We start from the raw sequence: 15,569 nt of genomic DNA on the forward strand, positions 1-15,569 counted from the left end.
TGGGAGAGGGAGAATCAGGCTTCCAGCCGAGCAGGGAGCCTGACGCGGGGCTCGATCCCAGGACCCTGGGATCATGACCTGAGCTGAAGGCAGACGCTTAACGACTGAGCCACCCGGGCGCCCCCAGATAAATCTTTTTTTAAATCCATTCAGCCACTCTATGTGTTCTGATTGGAGAATTAGTTCATTTACATTTTTAAAAATTACTGATAGGTGTGTGCTTACTGCCATTTTAGTAACTGTTTTCTGGCTGTTTTTGTAGTTCTTCTCTGTTCCTTTCTTCTCTTTTTCTCTTCACTTGTGGTAACATTCTTGATAACTTTCTTTAGTGTCATGTTTACATTCCTTTTTCATTTTCTTTTGTATATTTACTGTAAGTTTTTACTTTGTGGTTACCATGAAGTTCACATATAACATCCTCTGAATATAAGTCTATTTTAAGTTGATAGCAACTTACATTTGAATATATTCCAAAACTGTACATTTTTACTCCCCCCACAATGTCTTATGTTTTTGATGTTGTAGCTTTCAAATTTTTATTTTACATATCCCTTATTAAGTTATTCTAGTTTTAGTTTTGTCTCTTGACCTTCATACTAGTTTTATAAGTGATTAAACCACAACATTTATTGTATATTTACCTTTTCCAGTAAGATTTTTACTTTACTATGTTTTTTTACCATTATTTAGTGCCATTTATTGTCAGCTTAAAGAAATTCCTTCAACATGTGTTATAAAGTTCATTTAGTTGTGATGAACTCCATCAGTTTTTGCTTAGCTGAAAAATTACTAGTCTAAAATATAACCTTGCCAGGTAGAGTATTCTTGGTTACAAGTTTTTTCCTTTCAGTACTTAGAATATGTCACACCACTCTCTTCTAACCTGGAAAGTTTCTGCTGAAAAATCTGCTAATATTGTTATGGAGTTTCCCTGGTATGTAGTGTTGTTTTCTCTTGCTGCTTTTAAGTATCTCTTTAACTTTTGACATTTTAATTGTAATACATCTTGGTGTGGATCTCTTTATCTTATTTGGAACTCTCTAGGATTCCTGGACCTGGGTGCCTGTTTCCCTCCCCATATGGAGGAAGTTTTCACCATTATTTCTTCAAGTAAGTTGTTTGCCCCTTTCTCTCCCTCTTCTTCTAGGACCTCTACATTGTGGATGTTAGTCTGTTTGATGTTGACACAAAGGTCCCTTAAGGTATCTTTACTTTTTAAAATTCTTTTTTGCTGCTGTCTGGGTGAGTTTCATTGCTTTGTCTTCCAGTTCACTGATCCATTCTTCTGCTTTATCCAGTCTGCTGTTGAAATCCTCTAATGTATTTTCCAGTTCAGTTACTGTATTCTTCAACTCTGTGACTTCTATTTGGTACTTTCTTATATATCCTATATTTTTTGAAGTTCTCACTGTGTTCATCCATTTCCCTTCTAAGTTCAGTAAGCATATATATAACTATTACTTTGAACCCTTTATCAGGTAGTTTGCTTAACCTCCATTTCAGTGAAGTCTTTTTTTTTTTTTTTAAGTAAGCTCTATGCCCAGCATAGAACCCAATAAAGTCTTTTTCTGAGGTTCTGTCTTGTTCTTTTGTTTAGAACATATTTCTCTGTCTACTCATGTTACCTGGTTCTCTCGGTTTATTTCTTTGTATTCAGTGAAATAGCTACCTCTCACAGTCTTAAAGGAGTGGCCGTTTGTAGGAGATGATCTGTATGGCCCAGAAGTGCAATCTCCCTCCCACCCAGCAATCAGAACTAGGCATTCAAAGGGCACCCCCTGTGTGGACTAAGCACAACAACCAGCTATGACAAAGCTGTGGCTGCAATGTGGGGACTGAGGTACACTTGCCCAGCCGCCTATGGCACAGAGGGGCAGAGAACTTGCCCAACCAGCTGTACTGCAACTGTAGCTCAGGGGTGTATGAGATGCTTACAGGCTGGCTATAACATGGACCAAACATCACTACCAAAGAGCATTAATATGTAATTACTTACAATTTTCAGCTTCCCACATTAATAAGAAAGATACGATCCCACAGGATTCTTTGTAAAGAATATTAAAACTTTCAGGGCACCTAGATGGCTCAGTCGGTTAAGGGTCTGCCTTCAGCTCAGATCATGATCCCAGGGTCCTGGGATTGAGCCCCACATCGGGCTTCTTGCTCAGCAGGGAGCCTGCTTCTCCCTCTCCCTGTTGCTTCCGTGCTTGTGCTCTCTCTCTCACTCGCTATCTCTCTCTCTGTCAAATAAATAAATAAAAGCTTAAAAAAAGAATATTAAAACTTTCTACTATTTCTAACACTGAATTAAAAGGTACAATTTATGGAGGGGTGATACTTTTTAAATAACAAAAGCCCTTGTGAATGCAACAAATCTTTAAAAATCACACTGAAAAAGCAAAATTTCTGAAATACAATTCTTACAAATATTGACAATATTAAAAAGCCAGCTTAAGAACTTCAGAAGCTTGGGGCCCTTGGGTGGCCCAGTTGGCTGAGCAGCCGATTTGATTTCAGTTCCTGTCGTGATCTCAGGGTTGGGGGATCGAGTCCCATGATGGGCTCCGTGCTCAACTTGGAGTCTGGTTGGGATTCTCTCTCCCCCTCTGCCTCTGCCCCTCTCCTGACTTGCACTCACACTCTCGCCCTTTCTCCCTCTCGCTAAGTAAATGAATAAAATATTTAAGAAAGAAAAGAACTTCAGGGGTGCCTAAGTGGCTCAGTCATTAAGCATCTGCCTTCGGCTCAGGTCATGATCCCAGGATCCTGGGATTGAGCCCCACACTGGGCTCCCTGCTCAGTGGGAAGCCTGCTTCTCCCTCTGCCTGAAGCTCCCCCTGCTTGTGCATGCTCTCTCTCTCCGTCAAATAAATAAATAAAATCTTAAAAAGAAAAAAAGAACTTCAGAAGCTTAAAATGTGACATAAAATCAGAATACTGAAAGTGAAAAAACAACACAGTACTACAGACCGTTTCTCCCGGGGGGCGGGGGGGAAGCTGTAGCAGTGAAGCCATTTCTCACCTCTCATTTATTCCACATCTATCTTCATCTACCTCGCTTTCTCCCCTAAACATGCCCATCTCAAAAAAAAAAAATTAAGGTCACTAGTTATCTTCAATTTGACAGGTCAATAGACACTTTTCTATTTGTCATCTCACAAGACCTGTCAGCAACCAGCATATAGAAAACAGTTCATCACACCATCATTTTTTTAAATACTTTCCCTTTGGAGCTGTCCTAACACCACACACCCCTGGCTTTCCCAGTGTTTCTCTTGCCATTTTCTTCTTTGGAGACTTTCTTCTCCTACATCTGTACACTTTAAATTTCCTCAGAGCAAAGCCCTGTTCTTTCCAATACCCTATCTACACCTTTTCCTAGATGATCTCATCCCTTCCCTTAGTTTTAATACTGACCATAAGCTATCTCCAGTCCCAATTCCCCTGTGAATCAACCTCTGCTGTGAACTCTACATTTACTTTATTTACTGTCAACTGGACATCTCTAAGTGGGTATTCTCTCACTAACAAGTAAAACTAGACCAAATGTCCAAAAGAGAACTTTTGACTCTCTCCCTCTGCCCTTGAAATTATTTCATACATTCATTCTATAAATATTTACTGAGCATATATTCAGGCACTGTGCTGTATACTGGCACAACAATGTGAACATGGGGAAGACAGATGGTAAATTATAAAATGAGCTATGAAGACTATAAAATGTGTGTGATAGAGAATAGAGGAGAAGGCTGCTACTTTTGATAGGCCCGTCAAGTTATGCTTCCAGTCTTATATTCTCTCCCTCAGAAAATGGCATCTATCTAAGGGTTCCAGCAAGAAATCTAGGTATCTGTTCCCCACAAACAATCCAACAGGTCGATCTACAGGGTTCTAACTCCAAAACCCACCTTGAAGTTGAAGAGAACTCAAGCAAGCAGAGAGATATGGACAAATAATGATAACTGTAATAGATGTCACAGAAGGAAATGCATTAAGCTATGGAAGACAATTTCAGAGAAACCTAACCCACTCTGGGAGAAATCAAAAAAGGCTTCCTGGAGGAAGGATAATTAGGATAAGTCCAGATGATCACTACAAAAAGCAAAACAAAAAAGAACAGAAAGCTATGCCAAGAACAGGGAACAGCACAGCTTGGCACATCACTGAATGTAGAATTATGTCCAGGGTGATAAAATCCTAGAAGAGGGAGAGGGGATTAATAAAAGCCCAAAAGAAAGCAGAAGTTATCAAAGGATAAAGAGATCATGTCACAAGAGCACAGAAATCAACTTGAAAAGTCTGCTACTGGCCAAATATGGGACAATTTGACTGCGATAGATTAAAACACATTAAAATCCAGAAGCTTGTGATGATACCAAAAAATGACAAAGTGAAAACCTTCACTAAACTCATTATAAGATATTCTGACACATTACAAAGGGAAACAATCACACTTATACGCTACCTTTCCTGTAGCAAAGCGTAGCCAAACAGGTAGTAAGAGAAATTTCTTCTAGGAAGTAAATGCAGGAGGAATTAAACAATCAGGGTATCACCATTTTACAACCCCTAACAAGATAATGGATTCAAACAATAATCAACAAAAGATGCTAAAACCATTAGGGAAAGGGGAATCTTAAAATGTGAGAACGAGACTGATAAAACAACTCACCAAACTTATTAGCATCACTAAAGGGAGGACAACTAGACACGATGTAACTCTAATAGGTAGGAAATTCACAACAAACATCTATGGGATATTTTTATTTTAAAAGAATAACCCTGAATCTAATGAAGTATCTAACTACCAGCTTTCTGGAAAGAGAGAGTAAGTTATAGCAGTGGGTCTCAAACTTGAGCATCAGAATAACCTAGAGGAGGCTTGTTAAAACACAGAATGCTGGGAAGCACTGAATTAGAGGAAACAATAAGGAAGCAAACAGCCACATAAAGAATGTGGGAAGCTCTGTTAAGAAAAATACCCCAGTTTCAACATGAAATCATATTTTAAAAGGCGGGGGGAGGCTGTTATAGAAAAAAATTACTTAAGCAACATAACTGCAAATGTAGTATGCAGATTATTTAAGATTCTAATTCAAACGCCTGGGTGGCTGAGGGGGTTAAGCATCTGACTCTTGATTTCAACTCAGCTCATGATCTCAGGGTCATGAGATGGAGCTCCGTGTCGGGCTCTATGCTGGGCATGGAGCCTGCTTCAGATTCTCTCTCTCCCTCTGCTCCTTCCCCCTTCTATCCTTCTATCCTTCCCCACCTCTCTCTCTCTTCTTCAAAAAAAAAAAAAAATCTAAATCAAACAAATCTATAAAAAGACATCTTGAAACAACTGAGAAAATATTAATATAGTCTAAGAATAGGTCATATTAAGGAATTTCTGTTAAGTATAATAGAATGATGGCTCGGTTTTTAAAAAACAACCTTATGTTAATTAGGAAAAAAAAAAAAGTCAAGGCTAGAGACTGTGCAAAAGCCACACAATACAGGGCCACTTAAGGAGTTTGGGCCTAAACAGAAGGGTTTTACACATAAACATGGAATCATCATAGTACAATTTCTGGTTCTTGAATGCCATGTGCTAAGCACTGCATTAAGTACTTAACATGACTTATCTCTTTGAATCCTTAAAATAACTCATAATGCAGATATTAAATTCTATACCATTTTGCATGCTAATCATAATCAGAATTTGCATTTTTTAAAGGATGAAGTGTTGAGAATAGTTTGGAACAAGACAAGAGTGATGGAAAAAAGAACAATTAAGAGATTGTTACAACAGGGTAAGAATTTCTGGAACACACAGTAAGAGCAAATGCTCATGCATTAGGAATAAAACAAAACTGCAGCAATTTTTTTTTAACAAAACATGAATCACACCCTACAGACATTTAACTCTGAAACAAATTTCTTCACCAAATTAGACATTTTTCCAAGAATTTTATTTTTAAAGCAATCATTTTATAGGTACTGCAGTTACTGACCTTACAGTTAATTCTATCACTTCCCAAATCCTCAAAAATAAAAAAACAAGTTACTGTTTTAATTCTATAAATTACTGAAATAATAGCCACGTGATATCCTTCACACTCATCTTCAGCTCAAGAAGTTTAGATAAGACAAGTACACAGAAATCTATACAGTAATAAGGGTCTTTTTTAAAAGTGAAAACAGAAGGCAAGGGGGGGTGATCCCTGACCACCTTTTCCAATGGGGTGACCATGAAAGACAATATTTCAAGGCTCCTAAAGCTTTGTTCATATCAAAAGTCTCTCCTATCCCAGACTCTACTGTGACTTACTACCACTGGGCCTTGTAGATTGCTAACTCTAGGAACTAACTCTTTAGACACTGAGCTATGGGTTAGTTGCCAATGGCTGTATCCAAGTCAGATTTAACAACATAACTGACTATAACAAAACAAAACCAAAAAAGGATTCTAGAAAGGAAAGCACGGTATATTGGAATGGAATTTTAATCTGCTCTAAAACCCAAGTTACATCATTTGTTATTTGGGAAATGCAAATTAAAACCACAATAAGAGGTGCACCTGGGTGGCTCAGTCAGTTAGGTTAAGCAATGGACTCTTGCTTTCTGCTCAGGTTGAGATCTCAGTGTCATGAGATCAAATCCCGAATTGGGCTCTGGCTCAGCAAGGAATCTGCTTGGGATTCTCTCTCCCACTGCCTCTGCCCCTCCCCCCCCATTCATGCGCACTTTTCCTCTCTAAAATAAATAAATCTTAAAAAACACACACACAACAAAAAGATTTCACTACATCCACTAGAATGGCTATAATCAAAAAGTCTCAAAAATGGTCAACGTGGTAAATGTTATTAGGTGTTTTTCACAATACCAAAAAAAATCTTAATTAAAAAATAGACTAACAGATACCTGGTATTGGAGAGGATGTGGAGCAATTATAACCTTCACACACTGCTCATGGGAATACAAAATGGTACAGCTACTTCAGAAAAGTTTGGCAATCTTTTTAGAAGTTAAGCATATACTTAGCATGTGACCCAGCAATCCCATTCCTAGGTAACCATCCAAGAGAAATGAAAACATATGTCTGCCTAAAGATTTGTACACAAAAGTTCATAGCAACATTGTTCATCACAGCCCAAATCTGGGAACAATCCAAATGTCTACCAATTGGTAGTGAATGGATAAAGAAATTGTAGTACACCCATACAATGGAATACTACTCAGCAATAAAATCGAAGGAACTACTGATAAATGCAACTTAGATGAATCTCAAAAATCATCACTCTGAGTTAAAATAAGCCAGACAGAAAAGACTATAAACAATATGATCACACTTATAGGAAATTCTAGAAAAGTCAAAACTTCACTCATTAGAGCAGATCAATGACTGCCCTGAATAAGGATGGGTTAAGAACTGACTACAAAGGGGCATGAGGGAACTTCTGGGGGGATGGAAGTGTTCTACAACTTCACTGGGGTGGTAAGTACAAAACTGTATACATATAACAAAATTCACAGAACTGTGCAGTTAGAATGGCTTAATTTTACTGCATGTAAATTGAAGTTGTTTAAAAAAATTACTGGGATGCCTGGGTGGCTCAGTTGGTTAAGCACCTGCCTTCGGCTCAGGTCATGATCCCAAAGTCCTGGGATCTAGTCCCACATTGGCCTCCTTGCTCAGCAGGAAGCCTGTTTCTCCCTTGCCTGCCACTCCCCCTGCTTGTGTTCTTTCTCTGACAAATAAATAAAATCTTAAAAAAGGAAAAATTACCTGGGTTACCTAGATCTGCAAGTTTCTAGCTGTATGACGTTAACCAGTTCTCATTTTCTCACATGTACACTTGTACACATTTTATTTTTTATAAAGCAATCACTTCTAAGTCATACTGCACTTATTGGGCGTATACGTAATTCTTACTTCCACTGAAAAAAGTATCATATAGTTATCTATACTGCTACTCGCTCTATCTCACAAGGTTGTTGTGAAATATCACATGAGATAACTAGTGGGAAAGTGCTTTGGCAACTCTAAAGTAGTGTTACACAACTATATAGTAGGCTTTACGTTTTTTAAAAATAGACATGAAAATTTTTTCATATGAGTGACTTGAGACCCTTGGAAACTTGAGTACCCCAAAGTCAATCTTTGCCCAGAAAGAGTCTAATCAAATGTCACCTTTTTAATATTCTCAACCTGCTTTCTATGGACTCTTGATTTACCGGATGTCTCAGTGTAGTATTATCTAGACTACACTATGGTTTTCAAAAGAAAATCAGTAAAGAAATGTTCTTTAAAAGTCATTAGATGAATATGGCAAGATATTTCCCAGTGGAAAAGACCCAAACCCAGAAAACTGTTTTACTAGACACTTTTCCAAGATGTTCACATTGTGATTTTTCTTCCTCTAAAAGCCAGCTAAGTTCTTTCCATTTAATACTACAATTCCGTAATGTGACCTGCATTACCGAGAGAGGGTGAATAATTTTAAGAATATGAAAACCTTTTACCAGTGTGGTACAGTCATTTCAAACTTCTGCCTGTTGCAAAATTTAACAGACTCTCATTTTTTCCTACTACTACTGAACTGGGCTCTTTGCTGTCCTACCAGGTTTGAGAGATATGTGACATTTAGCCTAGTTATATTTACAAGTTTCCACACCGCAACAAGTATGAAGGCTATGTGTAAGACATAATCTCTTCTTCAAATGTGGTTTGGCGACGAAATTTTACCTTGAATTCATGATTCTACTACATTGTCTTACAATTCTAAGAAGTTTTTCTACCAGCAACAGGTACTGCAACCAAAAATTAATAAAGCCTGTGATACCACAAAATATTTTGCTATCGTTTTCAATTTTTCAAGACTCCTTTCTGGTAACAGCTGTAACGGGATGATTCTATGGTCAATTCTAAGGCCGTGCTTCCTTTGATTCGGTCCTGCTTCAGTCTAGTCAGTAGTACCATAACCTCTTAGGTTTCACCTTTCTCCTGCGATAACAATAAGACCGCTCGTTCTGGTAACTGCACACCTCCAATACTAGTTTCCAAGAAACCTAAAAGAACGGGACCTTGCCTACTCGCTCCTCCAGCCTTCTACCCTCAGAAGGTTGCCCAAAACGTGCAGCTCTCCCCACAACAGCAAACAGGCCGGAATGAAGCACCCAGAGAGCGATGGGTCTCGGGGAGGAAGAGAGAACTTCTGGGCCCCGAGGACTGGGGCTGAGGTGAAGCCCAGCCCGCTCCCAACTCTACCGGCTGCCTGAAAGGAGTGCGGACCCTACGCTCAGGCCGCGGTGCTCAGTGGGGAAGGCACAGCCGCGCGTGGCAGCCGGGCAGGACGTAAACAAACCGGCCGGGAGGAGGGGGAAGGGGCAAGTGCCGGGATGGGGGTGGCGGGGCGAGAGGACCTCGCTCCAACCCTCCAGCGCAGGTCCGCAGCTGCCCAGGCCCTCCCCACCCGGGCCCAGGTCCCAGTCCCTGCGTGGCGCTGCCGCGCGAGCACGAATACCGAAGGCCCCTGCACATCTGGAGCGCGGAGCCCACAAGGCCATCGGCTCAGCACCCCCCCAACCCCCCCGCCCCGCAGCGCCCTACCTGAACGCGCAGTCTGGGTCCCGCGCGTCCCGACCGGCCGCGCCCAGCCCGCTCCTCTTGCTGAAGAGCTTCTGGAACAGCGTAGGGGCCATGCTGACCACGGCCAGACCAGGGTCGCTCCTTAGGGCGCTCGCTAGGCCCCCGCTCCTAGAGCAGCCCCGCCACCCCCATAAGCGCCTCAGTCATATGACAGAAATTAGTCACTTCAAACGGCCACGGCGCGCGGGGCGGGGCGCGAGGCAAGGCTGGCGTCCATTGGCTGGCGGTGAGCCGCATCACGTGGCGGCGCGCGGAGCAGGGGGCAAGGCGGGGGCGTAGGGCGGAGCTGGCCCCCATAGGCTGACTAGTGGATTCCCTCACGTGGCAGCTCACGGGGCGGGGTGTGCGCGGAAAGGACCGGAGGGGCGGGGAGTAGAGGTGGCTGGAGAAGTGAAGGGGAGCGCGCTCCAGTCGCGGTCCTTCTGCGTGACGTTGTCTGCTGCTATCTGAGGCTACGGCGGGGCGGTGCGGGAACGACGCCCGGTACTTTGAAATACAGAAGGCTTCGTCTCCCCGCCCCCACGACAAAGAGAGCCGCTTAGAGCTCCTCGAGCAGCCGACCCTCCCCCGCCATCCGCTCCTCAGCCTCCAGGTTTCGCATCTCCGTCGCGCTCCTGGCCAGTCCAGCGGCCCCCTGAGCAGAGAAGGAGCGCGATCTAGACTCGACTTTGAGTGCGGGGCCACAGGCCTGCCCGCGCAGGGTCGCGAGGGGTGTGGGCTCAGAGCTTGACAGCGCGTGGCTGGTGGAGAGTCCTGCCCAGACACTCGCCACAGCTTTGACCTCGGGCAGAGAAGACCTCGGCCAGGGACCTGGGGCATCCGCCTTCCGGGTTTTCCCACTAGCTCCTCGAACCCTGACAACAGGAATTAACCTTTTGTGAGAACTAACGATAGGATTTAAGCTCTATCCTAACGTCTAGGTATGTAGGGAGAGGGGAATTTCACAGTGGAATTGTAAACAAATGGATTTAATACGAGGAAAACCGCTTTCCAAAGGAGGGGGGGGAACATTGCTCAAAAATGACCTTGCAGTCTTATTAAACCCAGGAAGCCAAATTTTATCAGGGTTCAGATCAAAGTGGCCTTATAAATTTTCAGCACCATTTATTCACCCACTCCCCCTCCAGAATTAGGAATTTTGTAGCGTGGGATGAAATTCTCTGGCAAATATGGATGTCAGGAAATAACTGGTATGTGGTTGGAAGACTAGATTAAAAAAAAAAAAAACTTTTGAAAATTTCATTTAATTAGGCAAACTGTATTTTCCTTGAGTGGCTACCAACTCCCACTAATTTGCAGCTAGAGTTTAAACTATAAAATAAGTGGCCTTTATAGAAAAAAGAAAACAAGGCAGACTGTGTATCTGAGAATTTCAGCGGTCAGCATGATGTTTCACCATTACAAGATTTTTTTAAAGCACTATTTATAGGTGATTAAGAAATTAATTTTTTAAGATTTATTTATTTGAAAGTGAGAAAGAGAGAATGGGGGGAAGAGGCAAAGGGAGAGGGAGCAGACTCCCCGCTGAGCTGGGAGCCCAATGGGGCTCAATCCTAGGACCTTGAGATCAGGACCTGAGCCACCCAGGTGCCCCAAGAAATTGATTTATTAATTCCACAAATGCTTAAGTGACCTTGGTCCAGGTACTGGGGAGCCAAAGTAAACACAAAGACAAAGATAACTTTCTATATAAGGAGATAATAAATAAGTAAACAAGGTAATTTTAGGACTAGCTTCTGAATGAGAACTAAGCAATGAAATGAGGGAGTGGGAAAGGTCTAAGGTCTAAGAAGGTGATATTTGAGGTTCTCAGGTTAAGATTCATTCATAGCTCCTCTGCACATTGCCCAAGGTCCAGAACTTACTGGGCAATACAGATTCAAAACAGCAGGACTGTGTCCTGTGTAAAGATAATCCCCGGGATTCTGACCAAACAGGGAAAGATTTCTAATAAGGCAAAATGAACTATGTATACAGTTGACCCTTGAACAATGTGGGGGCAAGGAGCCCCAACCCCTGCAACATCAAAAATCCAAGTATAACTTAAATTCCCCCAAAACATAACTACTAATAGCTTATAGTTGACCAAAAGCCTTATTGATAACATAAACAGTTGATTAACACAAAGCATGTATTATATAAACATGTATAGAGAAAATATTAAAGCTAGAGAAAATATTAAAATCATAAGAGAAATACATTTATAGTAACAAGCTGTAAAAATCTACATATAAGATGATCTACAGTTCAAACTGTATTTCCCACCCCCCAAAAAATGTGAACATAGAATAAAATTTTAACAAAAAAATGAAATCATTGCAATTTTTAAAAGTGAGAAAATGCACATCCTATAAGTCAATCATTTAGGGACGTTTTATTTTGCTTTTATACTAGCAAGTTATGCTAAATGAGTTCAAGTGGAAACAGGATCAAGCCTGTATATATAGAACCATTGACACTGAGGACTCATGACTGGTCCACAGCTGGCAGAGAAGAGTATTTCCTTGTCCCCTCCCAAGTTTCTAAATACAATAACCTTGTGTGCTTTCATCTTGGGAAAAAGTTACTTCACAGGATAATTATAGATATTAATAGTAAGGGAAAGAACATTACTGCTTGCATAAGAGATACTTTGTTTTACTATTCTCTAATCATATAATAACTTCATTTGTAGGTTCATTTAGCCGTATGCTTGAAAGGTACAGAAAAAAAACTAGCTATCATTCATCACATTTCCTTTATGTTGCAGGGTAATATTCAAATTACAGAATTAGAAAGCACTAACATGATACAAGTTTGTTATAAAAGAAGACATGTTACTTAATTATGCAGACTACATTGAAAATAATTTCCAATAATATAAAAGACAAGGGCACTCTCTTCTGGTTACAGATATGCGAAAAGGTGGCAATAAAACTGGAATCTTGCTCTCTTAAACACATGCTAATAAGCATGCCTCAATTGTGCTAAGTTTTCCTGAAACAAGTTAAATTTTCACTGAGAATGTCGCAGAACAAGACATTCAGAATCTAGATCATCAAGTAAAACTGCCTAAAGGACTTAGGGTACCTCAGTGGGTTTTTGTTGTTGTTGTTTTTGTTTTTTAAGATTTTTAATTTACTTATTAGAGAGAGAGAGAGCATGAGCAGGGGGAGGGGCAGACGGAGAGGGAGAAGCAGACTCCCTGCTGAGCATGGAGCCTGAGGTGGGACTTGATCCCAGGATCCTGAGATCATGACCTGAGCTGAAGGCAGACATTTAACCAACTGAGCCACCCAGGCACCCCAGTAACTCAGTTTTAAAAACTCTTAAACCAATTGATGATTTACTACTATATAATAAAGGAATGGCAGTAGTTTGAGACACCAGAAAACCTAAACATTTATTTATTCAACCAATATTTCTTGAGGTCTCCAAGGTCTCAGACTCAGTTGTAGGAACTGAAGACATAGTGCTGAACAGAGAAGTCCCTACTCTTCGGAACTTAGTTCTCAGTGGGAACGGGCAAAATAAACAAGATGTTTGCAAGTTGTGCTAGGAGCTAGAAACAAAATAGTTGATAGCAAGCATCTGGAGAGGGCCAAATTTACAAAAGGTGGTCAGGACAGTCTTCTCCAAAGATGTGGGATTTAAATTGAGGTCTAAACAATGAAAAGGAACCAGCAGTGGGAAGAAGGTAGTGAAGAACATTCTGGCAGAGAGAAGAAAAGGTACAAAGGCTGTGAGGCAGAAATGGGTTTGACTTCTTTGAAGAAGAAAAAAGAGGCCAGAAGAGCTGAGTGCACTCTGGGAAGAAGAAGATGTTTGAGAGATGGTTACAAAGACATAAGGAGCCACATTATGTAGGTACCTTGTAAATCATGGCAAAGAGGTTAGATTAAATGTGATGGGAGCTACTGCAGGAGTTTAAAACAGGAGAAGGACATGCTCTAATTAATGACTCTAGAAGATTACTCCGACTGCTTTGAGGAGAAAGGATTATAAAAGAATGAGAATGAAAGCAGAGAACCTGTATGGGAGGCTACTATGTATTTTCAGTGGAAGTGGATGATGGCTAATTGGAGTTATTCTGGAGATACAGCCAGCTGGACTTCTGACAGAAGTGAAGGAAAGAAAAACCAAGGATTAATTTCTAGGTTTTTTCCCTTAAGCATCTAAATGGAAGTCATTTCCCAATAGCATGACCAGAAAAAGCACAGGTTTGAAGAAGAAAATCAAGCATAGTAAGTTTGGATATATTGAGTTTGAATTGTCTTTTAGATATCCATATAGAGATTCTGAGTAGAACATATGGTGAGAAGACAGGATTGGAAAGATAAATTTTGGAGGCATTTAAAATAATGAGATGGAAGAGTTTACCTAGGGAGAATGTGTATGTGTAGAAAGGGGTCCAGGACTAAGATTCAATGAGGACAACACTTACAGGTCTTGAAGAAAAGGATCCAGCAAAGAAGAATAAGGAGAGAAGAAAAATGTGCCTAAAAGGAGAAAAGGATCAACTGTGTTGAATGTTGCTGAAAATTTAAGTGTCCATTAGATTTCTCAACATGGACATCTTGATAAGAGTAGTTTCAGAGGACTCATGTGAGCAAAAACCTGAATGGAGTGTGTTCAAAAAAATAAAGGGTAGAGAGGAAGTGATAAAGCAAGTATAGACAATTCCCCTGTTTTCCTGAGATAGGGAGCAGAGAACTGAGGACTGAGAGGAGATAGGAAGAGGGAAAATTGTTTTTTTTTCTTTTTTCAAAATGGAAGATATTAGAGAATTTTGTATTCTAATGGAAACAATCAAAAGGAGATGATGGGGCGCCTGGGTGGCTCAGTCAGTTAAGTGTCCGACTCTTGATTTCAGCTCAGGTCATAATCTCAGAGTCGTGAGATCAATCCCCACATGGGGCTCCATGCTCAGCGAGGAGTCTGCTTAAGATTCTTTCCCCTCCTTCTCTCTACCCCTCTGCTCCTCCCCCCACTTGTGCTCTCGCTCTAAAATAAATAATGAATAAATAATTTTTTTAAATCTTAAAAAAAAGACAGAGATGGTGACATCAAGCACCTACTATGGTCTAGGTGCTCAGAGCACAATAACAAATAAGACAGGTAGACTCCTTGCCCGTAGGAAACCACCAAGTAAACAAAAAGTTATTACCCATTGTGATAAATGCTTTTAAGGACTCAAACTTTTACCTTCAGTATAAAATAAATTGGTTTGAAATCCTCACCTTGAATTCTACAAGAAGTATACAAAAGAAGGTCCTTTATATAATGACACACTTCTATGACATTTTTTCAACAAATATTTTTCAAATACTTAATATATTTAATATGTATCTGGCAACTTTGCTAGAACCTGGAAATACACTAATGAACAATTATGGTCCTTACACTTGAAGAGCTTACAGTCTAGGGGGGAAAATAATTTGACAGGCAATTTTAGTTCACTGTAACAAATGCTATGAAGTGGCCAAGTACAGGACACCATGGGTATACAGAGAAAGACAATTAGCCTTCTGGGGGAATTAGGGAGAGTTTTCTGAAGGAAGGAATGAATAGGGGTTAAAAATAAAAATAGGGGAAGCTAAAGAAAAAAGGATGTGGGCAGGGGGGTTATATTTCAGACAGATGGAGGAGCACATGCAAGGCTGGAGGCATGATAAAATATGAAAATTCAGTGACCTATAATATAATCTAGTGGTAACATTGAATTAGATTAAGAAAACTATGTAAAATAAATTTAAAAGATCATACTTTATTCGGAACACGTTGGAGAGCTACTGAGAGATTTTTCAGCAGAAAACATGATCATTTTAGAAAGCTCCTTCTGGATGCATTGTGGAAAATTAACTATAGGGTACAAAAATAAAGGTTGAGAATCTAGTGGTAAGGCTGTTACACAAAACCATACAAGATAATACTGGCATGAATTCAGAGAAAAGCC

At 40.5% G+C, this 15,569-nt stretch overlaps 1 protein-coding gene across 2 annotated transcripts in view; it reads right to left on the reverse strand.

The window, feature by feature from the left end:
* FNIP1 (folliculin interacting protein 1) overlaps positions 1–9,776 on the reverse strand; it is a 153,951-nt gene extending 144,175 nt beyond the window's left edge. For both annotated transcript variants that reach the window (XM_025860762.2, XM_025860765.2), the window contains exon 1: positions 9,596–9,776. In XM_025860762.2, coding sequence (XP_025716547.1) covers positions 9,596–9,687 — 92 coding nt within the window. In that variant the 5' untranslated portion in view covers positions 9,688–9,776. The remainder of the gene's footprint in view (positions 1–9,595) is intronic.
* Positions 9,777–15,569: the final 5,793 nt, after the last annotated feature.

Source organism: Callorhinus ursinus, unplaced genomic scaffold, assembly GCF_003265705.2.
Source record: "Callorhinus ursinus isolate GAN/ISIS: 27379988/994484 unplaced genomic scaffold, GSC_fseal_2.0 scaffold30, whole genome shotgun sequence".
Classification (NCBI taxonomy): Eukaryota; Metazoa; Chordata; class Mammalia; order Carnivora; family Otariidae; genus Callorhinus; species Callorhinus ursinus.